Source organism: Manacus candei, unplaced genomic scaffold (assembly GCF_025592945.1).
Source record: "Manacus candei isolate 608988 ecotype Guabito, Panama unplaced genomic scaffold, ASM2559294v1 h1tg000014l, whole genome shotgun sequence".
Taxonomy (NCBI): Eukaryota; Metazoa; Chordata; class Aves; order Passeriformes; family Pipridae; genus Manacus; species Manacus candei.
The window spans coordinates 15,954,295-15,969,955 of record NW_026138062.1 but is presented as its reverse complement, the minus strand read 5'-3'; the positions used below and the strand labels follow the sequence as shown (position 1 = coordinate 15,969,955).

At 35.1% G+C, this 15,661-nt stretch overlaps 1 protein-coding gene across 3 annotated transcripts in view; it reads right to left on the bottom strand.

The window, feature by feature from the left end:
- KLHL1 (kelch like family member 1) overlaps nt 1–15,661 on the bottom strand; it is a 205,344-nt gene that overhangs the window by 56,454 nt on the left and 133,229 nt on the right. For all 3 annotated transcript variants that reach the window (XM_051780455.1, XM_051780454.1, XM_051780456.1), the window contains one exon: nt 1,754–1,940. In XM_051780455.1, the coding sequence (XP_051636415.1) occupies nt 1,754–1,940 (187 nt within the window). The remainder of the gene's footprint in view (nt 1–1,753; nt 1,941–15,661) is intronic.

Genomic DNA, 15,661 nt, shown 5'->3' with positions numbered 1-15,661 from the left:
ATAGGCTGTGTGTCGATGCTGCAGTGGTGCTACACTCTGCGCTCTTTTCCTGAATATTTCTACATTTCGATTGAGGAACAGACATTTATAGTAAACGAGAATAGATACTGCTGCATCCAAATTGGGTTTATTTGCTACCCACAATGAATACTTGTGTTCAAAGTAACTTGTTCTAAGTAAGAGGACATTTGTATTTTAGTTATTTTATGATCCAAAGACAACGTTCTGTGCACATCCATGCCTCACATTTGGCTATACAAATGCTTATAAATGCTAAATGGACAAAAATAATCTACAGTTACAAAAAGAATATATGTATATTGATTCTTTCATCAACATTTTCTTATTATCATAGAAACATAGAACAATTTGGGTTTGAAGGGACTTTAAAAAAATCACAGAATTACAGAATATGTTGAGTTGGAAGGGACCCATCAGGATCATCAAGTCCAACTCCTGGCCCTGGGTAGGACCATCCACAAGAGTCACACCAGGTGCCAGATAGCATTGTCCAAATTCTTCTTGAACTGTGACAGTCTTGGTGCTGTGACCACTGCCCTGTCACCACAGGAACACTAGGGATCCTTAGGGATCCTGTTCCAGTGCCCAACCACCACCTGTGAAAAACCTTTTTCTGATATCTAACAGAAACTGTTAGCATTAATCTTCCTTGACCTGCTTGTCACACTTCTCTTGATGCTGCCCATTTATTTTTCACACATGCACAAATGTCATACATCATTCTCATTGGTGTAACTTTATGGGAAAAGCATGCCATGTAATTTTGCATATGATAGGGTCAAACCTATTTAGTGAAACAACTGCAATAACTATACCCTAGACACAGAGTTGTAAAATCCTGAAGATATCATTTTATACTTTTTTTAAGTACAGTTTATTTTATATGAGAACTAGTGTTTCTGAAGGCATAATCTTCAGTCTAAATACGGACATTAAAATTTAAGATACTGTGGAGTTGTCAGTGAATATCACCAAAAATATAATAAAAACCTTTTTTGAGTATGTAGGCTTATAACACAGCTAGCTTTAAGTTCAAATATTTTATTTAATTCATTCAAGAAATCAGTGGATTAGACTTCTTAGCAGAAATGAAAGTACATAATTGTAATTCTTAATCCCAACAAATAACAACAAAATACTTAAATAAAATTTCAACTGCCTTCTACTTTTCCTCACAGAAAAATGGGGATAATTTCATCTTCCATTATCTGTTGACAAAGTAGTAATCTAGTTTAAGCTAGTTATCTAGGTTTTCTCTCTAAAGGACTGACAAATTTCTGCATTAGAAGACCATGAATCATCCATAATATTTTAGACAACTATTTAAGGATGGAATACCTGCACATCAATGATACTGCATATCAAACTGCCTTTGTTCATTGGTTAAAAAAGAATGAAAGAAGCATTTGAGTCATTATTGAGCAAACATAATTTCTAGAAATCTAAAACTAAGGTAAATTAACTTAAGTAAATTTTTTTTTGTTAAATTTCTTTCTGAAAATTATAATAATTTTTAACAAAGACTGAATTAAAACCTCAGTTTCTTTTCACTAACATTATTATTCTTTTCCTTAAATATCAGTAGATTTTTATTAGACCTAAAGTCTTGGCAGCATTTCTTGACTGATTAGACATCCCCACATCAATCCTGGAATAGAAAGTTATTTCACCATTTGCTGATAAAGAAAATACAAGGTATAACTTTTATAAAGCAATAAATATCCTTTAATACCTTTGTTGTTATCCATTCCTCCAACAGCATAAAGTGTCCCAACTGTAGACTTTCTAGGTTTAGTTCTTGGACTTTGCATGAGAGTTCTTCTCTCTGGTAAAAGATGATATTTCATGGCTTCCAGAATAAGCTTCTGACATTCTAGGTCATCCTTAAAAAGCACATGGTTTTCCAGGTCTGCCAATATCTGTGAATGACATGAAGGTGAATCAAAAATGCTAGAAATTCCTAGAAAAGCAATACCATGCAATGAGAGAAGATAAAATGGATGTTGTAAGTATATCACTTCATTGTAGAATACACGGGTTTGCAGGGCTGGGGTTTTTTTTTTGCACCAGGGGCAGAAAAGTAAATAGTTAATTGATTTTTAAAAGACTTTAAGATCACTGTTTCGCCAGCCGTTAAGACTACAATCTTACTAATCTCTTACTGAAGGCATTGAAGACATCTAACTGCTCTCTTGTAGGCTGACTTTTTTTTAATGGTTTCCAAAGTGACACTGAAAGGACCCAGAAAGCATCTCTTTGCAGGAACATCCTTTATTTCTAAAACCAAACCAAAACAACCCCAACAAGAACAACAATAACAAAACAAAACATCAACAACAACCCAATGAAAGAACTTGCTTGTGCAAGTTTTGAATCTGTTGTTTTACCGTATTATTAGCAAAATAAAGGACTAATAATGCAGAAAATGTAACTTTTTACAATTGGCTTAAAAATGTAATCAATAGTTACAAACTCAAATGCTTAGTGCATACAGTTGAAAGACTGTTATATTACATTTCCAAAGAAGAAGGTTGCAAGCTGTAAATGTTAAGTGTTGGATTCATCTGTCTGTATGTACAAATCTACCAGCTTTTGAGAAGTAATAAATCACCCCATAAGTTTTCAAGATCCCACTGAACTAAGTAACCTGGGCTAATCTCGCAGTTGACCTGTCTTTGATCTGTTGGACTACAGACCTCCTGACCTCTACTGCTACCTGAATGATTCTGTGATCTCATTGATGTCAGGTCAGAAGAGTGCAGTGCTCATGAAGATTTTGGGCCATATCTGCCAGATACACTAGGGCATTCAAATTCAGTCAAACTCTCAATATTTATATTTAGGCAGTTGAGTATTACATCTACATGCTGATCCCTACATTCCGCTGACCATCATATTAGAGCAGGTTTTAACTGCATATGACAGTATATCTGTACAGTCTGGTAAATTTTTAGATTTCCTAGAATATATGACTGGGAGACCAAAAAATTTTCAGAGAAGCCGCTGAAGGCCAGGAAGCAGGAGAATTTAGTTCCAGAAGTTTGAGGAAGTATCTCCACCCGGACACATATATGCAAACATATGCAAACTGTATTGCAGTTGCCTAAAAACAGGAAGTTAGACTGCTTGTAAGAACTCTCAGCTATTTCATCTGGGCTTCAATGGCTGCTGAAGAATGTATGAATGTCCTTTGTCAATCTGTTAGCCTTTAGCAGATTTTTTTTGTGACATCTAAGTATTAATAGCTTGCACATGTAGACAGTTGTGTCCTGCTTCTGATTTTGAGTGTCTATGATGAGATGAGTCTATTCAGGTTCAAAGAAAGGCAATGCAGGCTACAGTATCTCAACTGGTGATCCAGAACTCTTTTTCATGGCTGACGACCTAACAGATTATAAATATACTTAAATTGCTTAATAGATATGCTTAAATAAATATGTTAAAAGAAGTGAACAGAGAGGCTCATCTAGCCCAGATAAAAGATGTCTCCAACTGTGGCCATATGTCAATGTCTAGGGAGCAAACCATGAAATTATTTTCAAATATACAGTAACTCCCTTTAATATTCACCTAATGTCCGACTTTCAGATCAGGTACATTCTGAGGTGGATGTCTTTTCCATGCAATTTGTAATTCTCAGGGACCTTATCTTCCATTAAGTAGTTCAATCTTCCTTTTAACTCACATAAATTTGTTGCATCCACAATGTACCCAGCCTATTACTCACTGTATATGAAGGTTTACCTCCCTCCTTTTGTTTCAAACCTGGCTCTGGTTGCTTTGTTTGCTTTCACTTGATTTGTTTCATACATTTCTTTCTTTCAGTACCCCCTAATTCTTCTGTTGAAAGAGAAAATGAATTACTGATGTACCAAGTTTCTTAGAATATTCTAGACTTCTGTTGTATTTTCTTTTAGTCAAGTATTTTCTAGACCAAGAAGCCTCAGCTTTCTCAGTCATTACTTAGATGAAAGAAGATTTATATCTTTTATCACCTTTGTTGACTTTTTCTGAACCTTTCAGTTTTGTTGGATTCTTTTTGTGAAGGGATCAGAACCGCACACGTTATTAACCATGAATTATTGTGGTGGTAAAATGATGTGCTCTGTTTTGTTATCTTTTACTTTTTCTTTTCTAACAACTTGCAACTTTTGATTCTGAATTTTTGACCACTGCAGATCTACTGACTACAAAGTCAGAAGCTGACTTTTCCAGAAATTCCTATTTTAGAGACCCAAAATTTTACTCCTGAATGAAAGTGGTCAATCCAGAATCTATGGTTTTAAATTTGAACTTAATGTTTGGCTTTTTTTTCTTGTTTGGTTTTTTTTTCAATTATTGTTTGTTCTCCAGGTAGATTATATTAAATTTATCTACATTAAAACTGTAAAAATGCAAAAGTTATTAGGAATTCTGAAGTGTTTAAATTCTAGGGATTTAAATTCTACTCACATCTTGAGTTTTTGTAGGTCTTGGGGAAGTCAGTGAAATTTCTTGTATCCAAAAGTTTGATTCTATTATTAAATTGCAGAACTAACTCTCATTTAATTTGATGAGAATATGTATTACAGTGGGAGACTGGGTAGTTCATTCTTTTATGTTCTAATACAAATTCCACAAGTTGTAGTTGAAGATATTAAAGGATTTTTTAAAAATGTTTTCCATTTAATTAAAGCTGGCTGTCCAAATTACCAAGACTATGAGGTGTCCTCCATGGGTTACTCATGGGTGAGAAAACTTGTGGATGGTTTGAGTCACACCAATGTTCAATGACATTCCAGGCAAAAAACTGATGAAATACAGTTGACATTATTAAAGCATTAACATCTAATTAACAAGATTTGTAGTTTTAAGCCATCTATTGTGTATTGAAAACCTCTGGCACATTTCAGATGACAGTATGCATCATGTTTCATTCTGCCCAACTTCCCGAATATCTGGTACCATAAAATATCCACATATCCATATAATAAAAGAGAAAAAAAGTTGGGGTATAAAAAAAAATGGGAGAGGAAAAGAGAAAGTAGAAGACAATGCAAAAAGGTACAAAGAGACCTCACCACAAAGTAATTGAATTAGTTTTAGGGAGGAGGAATAAGAACAAAAGTGTGATAATTTAGCATAGCAATACACAAAGCCCCTTGGTTCATAGAAAACAGTAGAATTTACATTAGGAAGCATTTATTTACACCTAGAGAGCTGGTGCATGCCCCAGGCATGCCAGTGCTTAAGAGGTATTTGAACAATGCCTTTAATAACTTGCTTTAACTTTTGGTCAGCCCTGAAGTGGTCAGTCAGTTGGACGAGAGAATATTTGTAGGTCACCTCCAGCTGAACTATTCTATTTTATTCTGTTCTATTCTACTCTCTCACAGAGGGAACAGGTAATACAAAGGAAACCATGGGTTTGCAAATCATTAGTTTGCACAAGGACTGCATAAATATTAAACTTAAATGTCTTCACTGGAGTAATCCTAATATTCATTTTTTGTCCTTAGATACAAAACTAAATGCTCCAATAAATATATGCTATCTCACAAATGTATAATTAAGAAGGCTAAACCAAACAAATTTTTTTTTTGGTCACTAAACCTATGGTGTTGTTTTATCAGTTAAGATACAAGAATATTAAAAGAATGAATATATGAAAGTAAAAGACAGTTATGTTCTCTGATAATAATATTTTCAGAAAACATCTTTGAATGTGGTCCATGTTTTCAAATAGATTATGCACCAACTACAAATGATCCCATGATCATGAAAGTAAAAAGAAATTCAAGAAAGAAAGAGACAGATGAGATACAAAGGCATTGAAAATATCAATTTATTTTGAGGAATTCAAATATCTTTCAGGATTTCTGAATAAATTGCTGTCAAAGTACCAAACCTGGATTAATGTATCAATAAATGAAGGCATGAGGTTGAAGTTTTTTCTCCCAATCAATAATGAATGGCTCATATGCTTTCTTTCATTTAGGTAGATTAGATTTTTGAAAACTGTCATATCAACTTTCTATGTCTGGTGAACCAAGCACTTTTCTTACTTACATGGAAAATGAGATATATATATAAATCCCTCCATATATTTGTTCTCCAAAACTGTATTTGCTATTTTTTTCTCATAAAACAACTGTATCTGTCATATTCATTTTTACAAATGTGCATGACTACTGTATTAAGAAACTAAAAAAAAATGTTTGAAATAGCAGCACTGACTGGAAAAACAAGAAAAATATTGAGATTGACTAATATGAATTCAGTCTCAGAGAAGTGTTACAGAAAAGATGTGAAATTTGATCCGCTGCTCCTTTAAATTTGTCACAACTTCCATTCTGGCTTCTTCCTAACATGTATGTATCTTTTAAACTAATTTGTTTCTACTGATCTATATATTCCAAGGCCATATTCTCTTGACGACAGAAATTCACTAAGAGGGAGTCAATATCATATACAAAATTATCATCTGTTGTAGTCTTACTCCTTAGAAACACACCTGCCTGCATCTAGATTTCGGATAATTTTAACAAGAAAAAGCCGCTTTTGGAAAGCAAAGTCACTGAAGAGGCTTTAATACTGTGGTCAGATTAAAACAATATGTACTTCCATCTGTAATATAAATGCTTTGAGGTTGAAGGCTCAGGGCGCTGGGTTGTCAAGAATTTTATTAAAACAGTATGAGGCACAGACAGAACATAAATAGACACATTCCAAAAAAAGAGGCAGAGACATTTGTGTTCCTGGATGGCAATATTTTTAAGAGGGGTCACTACACATGGTTGAGGTTAATAGCTTGATATAAATGTTTGTAAATAAATTGCACATAAAATAAATTATACTTGAAAATATTCTTAAACTTTTATATTAACTTTTTTTTTTTTACAGGAAAGTGGCCATCTCCCAGAGTCTGCTATTCTTAATCAAAAAGGTAGTCACCTAAAATTTTATCAATAAGTGCTTTAAAATGTCTCTGATCTAACATAAGTGATCTTCATATCTAATTTCATGATATTAAATATCAAGATTCTATTCTCTTCTCTCATAGCATGTCAGTGTTTTCACACAGACTGTAATGGTATTATACAAAAATAGAATTTCTATATGCTTTTACACTTAATTCTAATGAGCTAGAGTCAGTACAAGAATAGTAGAATAATCACTGGATTTTTTTTCAGTATTTCTTAATCTAAATTGAGTATCAAGAAAATAGAGTCTATGGTTAGAGTCCAATTAATTTTCAGATTTATTAACCTTCCCTAGCATGTAGAGGAAAACACAATTCTCAGGAAGGTATTTAGGCTATGATTTTTAACAACTTTCAGTGAGTGTACCCTAATAATCTTGTCACGCATTATATCAATGGAAGGGCTGCAAAACTTCTGATTATCAAGAAATTAAAAGCAAGCATTTTGTTTGCTAGAAGGTGAACAGGTAACAGCAGTCGAGGAGAAGGTTGAGGTAGTTAACAGTCTCAGTCATGAATGGCAACCTCTCTTCCCATGCCTCTCAAGTGGATGGACAGTGAGATGAGGATTGGGGGAGCAAAATCTCTGCCATTTTAAGCAAAGATCAGGTTCATGACCACCTGAGGAACCTGAATGTGAACAAGTCTATCAGACCCAACAAAATGCATCCCAGAGTCCTGAAGAAACTGGCTGATGTAGTTGCCAAGCTACTTTCTGCGATATTTGAAAAGTCATGGCAGTCAGGGGAAGTCCCAGGGGACTGGAAAAAGGGAAACATCTTTAAAATGGGAAGAAAGGATGACACTGGGAACTAAACCTGTCAGTCTCATCTCTGTGCCTGAAACAGATTCTCCTAGAAACTATGCTAAGGCACATGGAGAACAGGAAGGTGATTTGAGACATCCAGCAGAGATTCAGCAAGGGAAAATCCTGTATGACCAACCCATTGGCCTTCCTTGATGGAGTAACTACATCAGTGGATAAGGGAAGACCTACAGATGTCATTTATATGGACTTCTGTAAAGCCTTTGATATGGTTCCCCAAAACATCCTTCTCTTCAAATTGGAGTGATGGTTTTGATGTGTGGACTGTTAGGTGGATTAGGAAATGTTTGGATGGTTGCTTCCAGAGAGTAGATGTCAAAGGTTCAGAGTCCCAGTGGGCATCAGTGATAAGTGGTGTCCCTCAAGGGTCCGGACTGGGATCAGTATTATTTAATACCTTCATTAATGACATAGACAGAGGGATTGAGTGCACCATCAACAAGTTTGCAGATGACACCAAACTGAGTGGTGGGGTTGGCACACCTGAAGGATGGGATGGCACACATGAAGAGGGACCTAGGCAAGCTCAAGAAGTGGGCACATGGGAATCTCATGCAGTTTAATTAGACCAAGTGCAAGGTGCTGCATCTGGGTTGAGGCAACCCCAGGTATCAATCCAGGTTGGAGGATGAACAGATCAAGAGCAGCCCTGCCAGGAAGGACTTGGAGGTGCTGATGGATGAGAGGCTGGACATGACCCAGCAATCTGCATTTGCAGCTCAGAAAGCCAGTCGTATCATGGGTTGCATGAAAAGCAGTGTGGCCGGCAGGTCATGGGAGGTGATTCTGCCCCTCTACTCTGCTCTGAAGAGACCCCACCTGGAGCACTGCATCCAGCTCTGGGGTCCCCAGCACAGGAGAACATGGACCTTTGTGAGTCCAGAGGGGACCATGAAGATGATCAGAATGATGGAGCACCTCTCCTATGAGGAATGGCAGAAATCTGGGATTGTTCAACCTGGAAAAGAGAAAGCTTCAGGATGACCTAATTGTGGCCTTCCAGTACCTGAAGAGAACTTACAGGAAAGATGAGGCAAGACTATTTACAAGCACTATAGTGACAGGACAAGGGGGGATGGGTTCAAATTGAAGGAGAGCAGATTTAGATTAGGTATGAGAAAAAACATCTTTACTGTGAGGGTGACAAGGCACACAAACAGGTTGCCCAGGGAAGTTGTGGATGCCCAATCCCTGGAGATATTCAAGGCCAGGTTAGATGGGGCTCTGAGCAACCCGATCTAGTGGAAGGTATCCCTGCCCTTGGCAGAGGGGTTGGAACTAGATAATCTTCAAGATCCCCTTCCAATCCAACCCATTCTATGATTCTATGATTGTGCAATAAGGGTTTCTGTGTGTTTGTGTGTGCCTGATTAGGATGCAATTAATGTTACTAAATAGGAATATTAAAGTATGCTAATAAGCAATGGTGTTGAGCATTTTTCAGAACACTAGCTTAATTTTTATTTCATACTGTTAAGATTTTTTACATTTCCTTTTCGAGATTTTTTTTTCCTCTAAAGTGTTCAGCAGGCTGTCAGTAGACTAAAAAATCAAAGACCTGAAGACAAACCATATTCAGAGTTTAAGCAGGATCATGCCTTCTCTTGCAAGATGATTTAATGTACATTTAGGACTACTGAACTGAACAGTATACTCTGTCAACATTAACTTAGCAGAATACAGGCACAAGAGAGCTAAGAAATCAAATTATCAGTTTTCTCTGCACAAATTTGAGGTAATATTAAGTTATATATACTTTCTAATGCTTAATGGAATTAATGGAATTGATGTCAAGGGTCTTTATGGCAGGCTTATTATATCAGTGAGGATCAAAGTCCAACAATAATATTCGTGATTTCTTGTTAGACTACTACTTCTTTATTCAGAGATTCCAATCTGTGCCTAGGCTCTTAAAGCAAATATTTATTTCTGAGATCTTTCAACTGAGTTGCCAGGTGTTTCAAATAAAGAATTAATAATCCATAAACACCGTTCTGTCCCAAAATCCTGAGATTTCATGCACCAAGTACAAATGAAAGCTGCATATCTTTTTCTTTCCAATTAGAAATTCACCTTAGAAAGGGAAAAAAAAATCAATTCAAGCAGACAGAAACCTGTGTTCATTTCCCTAAAAAAAATATATACTCAGTGTCCAAATCATAAAAACCTTTTTCTTTATTTTTTTTGTCAAAAAGCCTACTCTAACTTACTATAAAAATAACAGTAAAAAAAAAAAGAATCAACCGTGTAATGCAAAACATACTATTCCAATGTCTTTTCCCGACTGTAAAGATATGGGAACAATAATTTTAAGAAAAATATTGATTTATCCCTCCTACTCACTTTTTTTAGCACATGGGCTGACTTTTGATAAACACTGTATTTTTGAATCTCCTTAAGGCTAAACCTGTGAGTGAGGGGAAAAAAGAAGAAACTGAAACTGAAGCTACTATTTAGAAACCAGAAGCCATATAAAGCTAATTGTGTCATGTTGTCTAAATTTCAATAATCTGCTTCAATTTTTTTCTACTCCATAGTTATCTTTCCTTATTATGTCAGGATAATCAATATATTTTTATTAAATCAGGATGCATTTGATCAGGAAATTCAGTTAATAAGGATACTTCCCTGAAAACTATATTATATTCAGCTAGCTTTTCCATGGCTATGACATGCTTCATTAAAAGAGAATTGTATCTAACATTAAATGAAGATTGCTGGGTTTTGTAACATGTGGAAATTCACAGAGCTGTCACTTCTCAGAAGATTCATATCAATGCTACTCCAGCATAGTTAATTTTAGCGTTGCTAGAACTTCTCAGACTAGCAACATCCTGAGAATTTTTTGTAACTTTGTGTCATCGTGTTTCTCATTTTTCCTAGCTAAAACCCTGAACAAGTGCTTTCTCAGATGTACTTCCAAATTACTTTCAACTCCATGCTGCAGAGATCTGGCATGTTTCAACTCAGTGAAGCATAGTCAGTTGGAGATCTGGAGTGTAAAGTACTCAAGTACTGCCAAAACGAAAGTCAAGTCTAATGAGCTCAAAAGAAGGAGTTTTGGTACGCTGACTGACAGTGGGTGCACCATGAGACTTCACTGATTGCTGCCTGCCTTGCTGTTATTCTCAGCTCCCACCTTCCTTCCTTGGGGAGCATCTCTGCATTTACTGCTTCCTGACAGATCTCCTCCAGCCTGCTGTTATGAAAGTGATTTCCAGTTATTGAGGTGATTTGAATAGTTGATTCGAATGATATTAAGCAAAATCTCACTTATTCTACATAACCGATCACCTGAGAAATAGGATGGGTCCTTTTCTACCCTGTTGAGTATGTGTCATGTAGGATGAAATTTAGCCACTACTAGAGAAAAACTTTCATAGTAACCTCATACTTCTGAAGAGACACTGAACGATTCGTGGTTATTTAGATAGAGCTTTCTACTTTGTGAAAAGTGCGAGGTGTGACAATATTCACTCAGTCAGGATGAACTAAACCTCAAATTCCACCACCCTGGTATGTGCCTCAGACACAGTAATTATCCAAAAGGGGAGATGATGAAACACCATTGGATTCCTACCACTAAATGAAAAACATGGGTATTTCCTCCAGGACAGATATCAGGGCAATAAAATAAACTGAGAAAGTACTCCCTGCATGCCAAAGTTAAAGAATAAGCACATGTAAAATTTTTAATCTGTAATCCAACAGATAATTGCTGCCAAAAGAGGGACAGCATCATTGCAAATTACGCGTTATGTGGTCTCTATCTCCCCATTGTATCTATTATGATTTATAGTCTTGAATAGTCCTTAAGAACATATAATTATTCCATACCCTGATTAGTATTAAATTTCATACCCAATCACTAATTTTATCACAGACAGAAAGCATCTTTCAGTTCTCTAAAAACCATCCCAGTATCTAGATGCATTCTCCCTGTGAAAAACCTTAAAGAGTCCCGTGCCCTTGGAAACTTACATGCCAATGTCATGTGGAACAGAGGATTAGAATTATCTTAATAGCATTAATAATTGTAAGAGAAGAACAAAAAGTTTAAAGTCCTTTAAATGAATTGTGAATTAATGAAATGTGGATTTTTATGGCACATTTCATTTAACAAAGCCCATAAGTCTCTTTCTTGATCCAAAACACATCTGAAGTCATTTGACAACCTTGAGTCAGAGAAACACATTACCATATGAAAGAAAAATCTGAAAGTTTACACATTGAATAGTTTTCAAGAGAGATATTTGATTAGCCATCATTGTCCTTTTATGAGTCTTGTTCCATGTACAGATTTGTTATGGCTGGTTACTGTTGATGATCACAGTAATGCAGCTACCAGGAAAGGATAGAGACTTCTGAAAGGTAAGGTCATGATTGCTCTTTGTACAGATTAAAATGAAAAGCAAATAAAGGGTTCATAGGAATTTCTGGAAAGTATAAAACTACTAATTTGAAACTTTCTATAAGATTAGTTATACTTTCAAAGTCCTACCATGCTTACGCTGCTCTAGCTGTTAGGAAACACTGTGTTTCTATGGACAGAGCTCCAATTAGAAGAATTTTTTATCTGTCTAAAGCTGGTAGAGGTCATTATTCCTACATCATAATGTTGGCATATGAATGCAAGCATTTCAGTTGCCTAATGTGATGAAAGGAATAAATTTTTGACACTTTGTGTTTTCTGTCTGTAATACAATTGCAAGAAATGCCTGTAATACTATTGTAACTGAAGATTTCAACTTAATTAATTGCTATTCTGATTAGAACTAAATATAAATATACCCATTTTAAGAAATATCAGTTAGGTTATTTGTGCTCCACTGCAAACATGAAGGAAAAAAAAATCCCCCACAAAGTGCTACTTCTTTTTTTATGAAACAAATAAATTCTGAGCTACTTCTATTGGATAAAAATGATCTTGTTATAAAGACTATTGTTTAATAATGTTTAAGTTTCTTACTTAAAAAGTTTTGAACTTATGGGATAAAGATAATAGAGAGTTAAGTAATTTAATTTTTTTTGTTTCATTGTGAGACACTGGAACAGGTCATCCCTGGCAGTGTTCAGGGTCAGGCTGGATGGGACTTTGAGCAACCTGGTCTAGCTGGTGACATCTCTGCCCATGGCAGGGGAGTTGAAAGTAGATGATATTTAAGGTCACATCCAATTGAAACCATGCTGTAACTCTATGATTTTTTTAAAAAATTATGCAGAATTCCTTGAGAGAGCGGAACTGTTCTGCAACTGGTAATAGATCAACAACTGCCATTTACATGTTTCATAGTAAATTGATTTTGGAGATGTATGTTTTTCAGGGCAATTATGTAGTGATTGTAAATAGTTTTGTTATTTCTTTTTCCAAGAACATCTTGAAAACAAACTTTATAATAACCCAATTAATGTAGGGTTTATAAGTAGAAACAACAGTATACTGAGCTACTATTATCAACAGCATACCAAGCAGATCAACTTCTGTATGAATAAATTTGGTCATGAATCAATAATTCAAGATTCTTCCTGAATGAATATATCTATGCTTTCTCAGATTAAAATCTTGGTTGACATGAATAATATCTTTAGTTTAGTCTACAGGAATTGAATAGACATCAGCCACTACTAAAAACTGAAATAAAATTGATGACAGATAATTTAAATGCTAATCTCACTAACTAGGTTTAAATTGGGAATAATAGGTTTCACTTAAACTGTGATTTTATATCATTATAAATCTTGTTAAAACAGGTAGAAAAGAATGTTCCTTTTCACCATCTAGGTAATAAAGCACTTTTTTCCCCCTAGAAGTGATGTAAGCTTACTTTTTCTTTTTTTTTCCTGGTTTTTCTCATTTTTTTTTTGTTCTGTTTTGGTTTTGTTTTGGTTTGGTTTTGTGTTTGTTTGGTGTGTTTTGGTTTTTTTTTTTGTTTGTTTCGGTGTGGTTTGGTTTTTTGTTTTAAATGAAGGTCCCATAAGGTTGAGAAACACCGCGAAAAAAGGGTGTTGCCTTTTTTCAGGAACACATTAAAGGGTGGGTTCAAATAAATTTTATTTTTGATGCAGAGTCTTTTGAATCTAGATTTAACACATTTGAGTTGATTCCCAAAGCTGACTATATCAAGTTTTATCCTAAATCATTTTATCTACATAGTGTCACAAAGTATGGTAGGAAAATCATACTGAAAATTCTGAAAATGAATACAATATGGACAGAGAAAACTCACACTTAGTGCTTATTACTGGGAAGTATGCTACATCAAGTAATTTTTAGTTAACCAATTACCAGTTAGTCTTCACAAATTTTTCAAGAGGCCATATAAGTTTTTCACATTTTTGGTGATTACCTATGAGGCATTACAAGCAGATTCAGTTTAATTATTTGACTCCCTGACATACATACAGAAACAAAGGCTTACATTCAAACACTCTCTGTGGGGTTTAAAAAGATACATGATTAGGCATTCAATATCGTATCTTCTGAATTAAAGGGCTTTTTTTTTATCTGCAGAAAATATATCCCATTTCTTCATACTTTTTATTATTTTTCTTATTTCAGTTGAAAATTGACAGTCTGTTTTCTGACCAGTTTGCTGGTTTTGACTGGGATAGAGTTATATTTCTTCACAGTAGCTAGTATGGGCCTGAGTTTTGGATTTGTGCTGAAAACAGGGTTGATAACACAAGGTTGTTTTAGCTGTTGCAGAGCAGTGCTTACACATAGTCAAGCCCTTTTCTGCCTCTCACCCCACCCCACCAGCAAAGAGGCTGGGAGTGCACAAGAAGCTGGGAGAGGACACAGCCAGGACAGCTGATGTGAACTGACCAAAGGGATATTCCATACCATATGGTGTCTTGCTCAGCATAAAAAGCTGTGAGAAGAAGGAGAATGGGGGGACATTCAGAGTGATGGCGTTGGTTTTTCCAAATCACCCTTCCTGTTTCCTGTAGATGGCTGAACACCTGCTTGGTGTTCAATTCCTTGTACTGCTTATGCACACAGCTTTTGCTTCACTTATTAACTGTCTTTATCTCAACCCATGATTTTTCTCATGTTTACTTTTCTTTCTGATTCTCTCCCTCACCCCACTAGGGGCAGGGGGTGAGCAAGCAGCTGTGTAGGGCTGAGTGCTGGCTAGGGTTAAACCACAACACCCGCTTTTCAAATCTTAAACCTCCATACTGCATAGTTTTTGTGTGAAGGGGCTTACATGCTTGTAAAGGTGGATAAAATTATATCAGAATCCAGAATTCTCCAATACTATGGGTTAGCTCTAAATTAATTTTCTTCCTTTGTTCAAGATAAAAATAAAAGATAATTATGAAATTAATTACAGAAAGGTACTAGGGAATGGAATTAAAATATGTCTTCTTTCAATATCACTTTAATATTTGCTCTTGTAACATTAAGTAAATTTTCTGCTTAACATCTATTCTTGAAAGGAACAGATTTAAGTTAAGAGACCATTATACCTTTCTTGACAATGCATGATATTAATTTACATTCCTGCATTAGAAATTTAAATGGTTTCCACTAGTAATACTATTAAGTATTTCAAGTAAAATCAGTAAGATATTTCAGTCATCAGTAATATTTTCAAATAAAGAAAAATACAAAACAAATTTTAATTTTATACATACAAAATGAAGCATTCATGAAAAAATCCTAAGAAAATAGGAAAGACAACAACAGCATGTTGGCACTGTTTGTGTGAGAAAGTATTTGGGACTATTGATTAAGCATACATTATTAGTATATTTAAGATTTATAATCAGAGAACAAGAATAAATTAAAAAACTTTAAAAATTCAAATTAAGATTTAGAATAGTTCTCAAAAATACATTGGAAATTA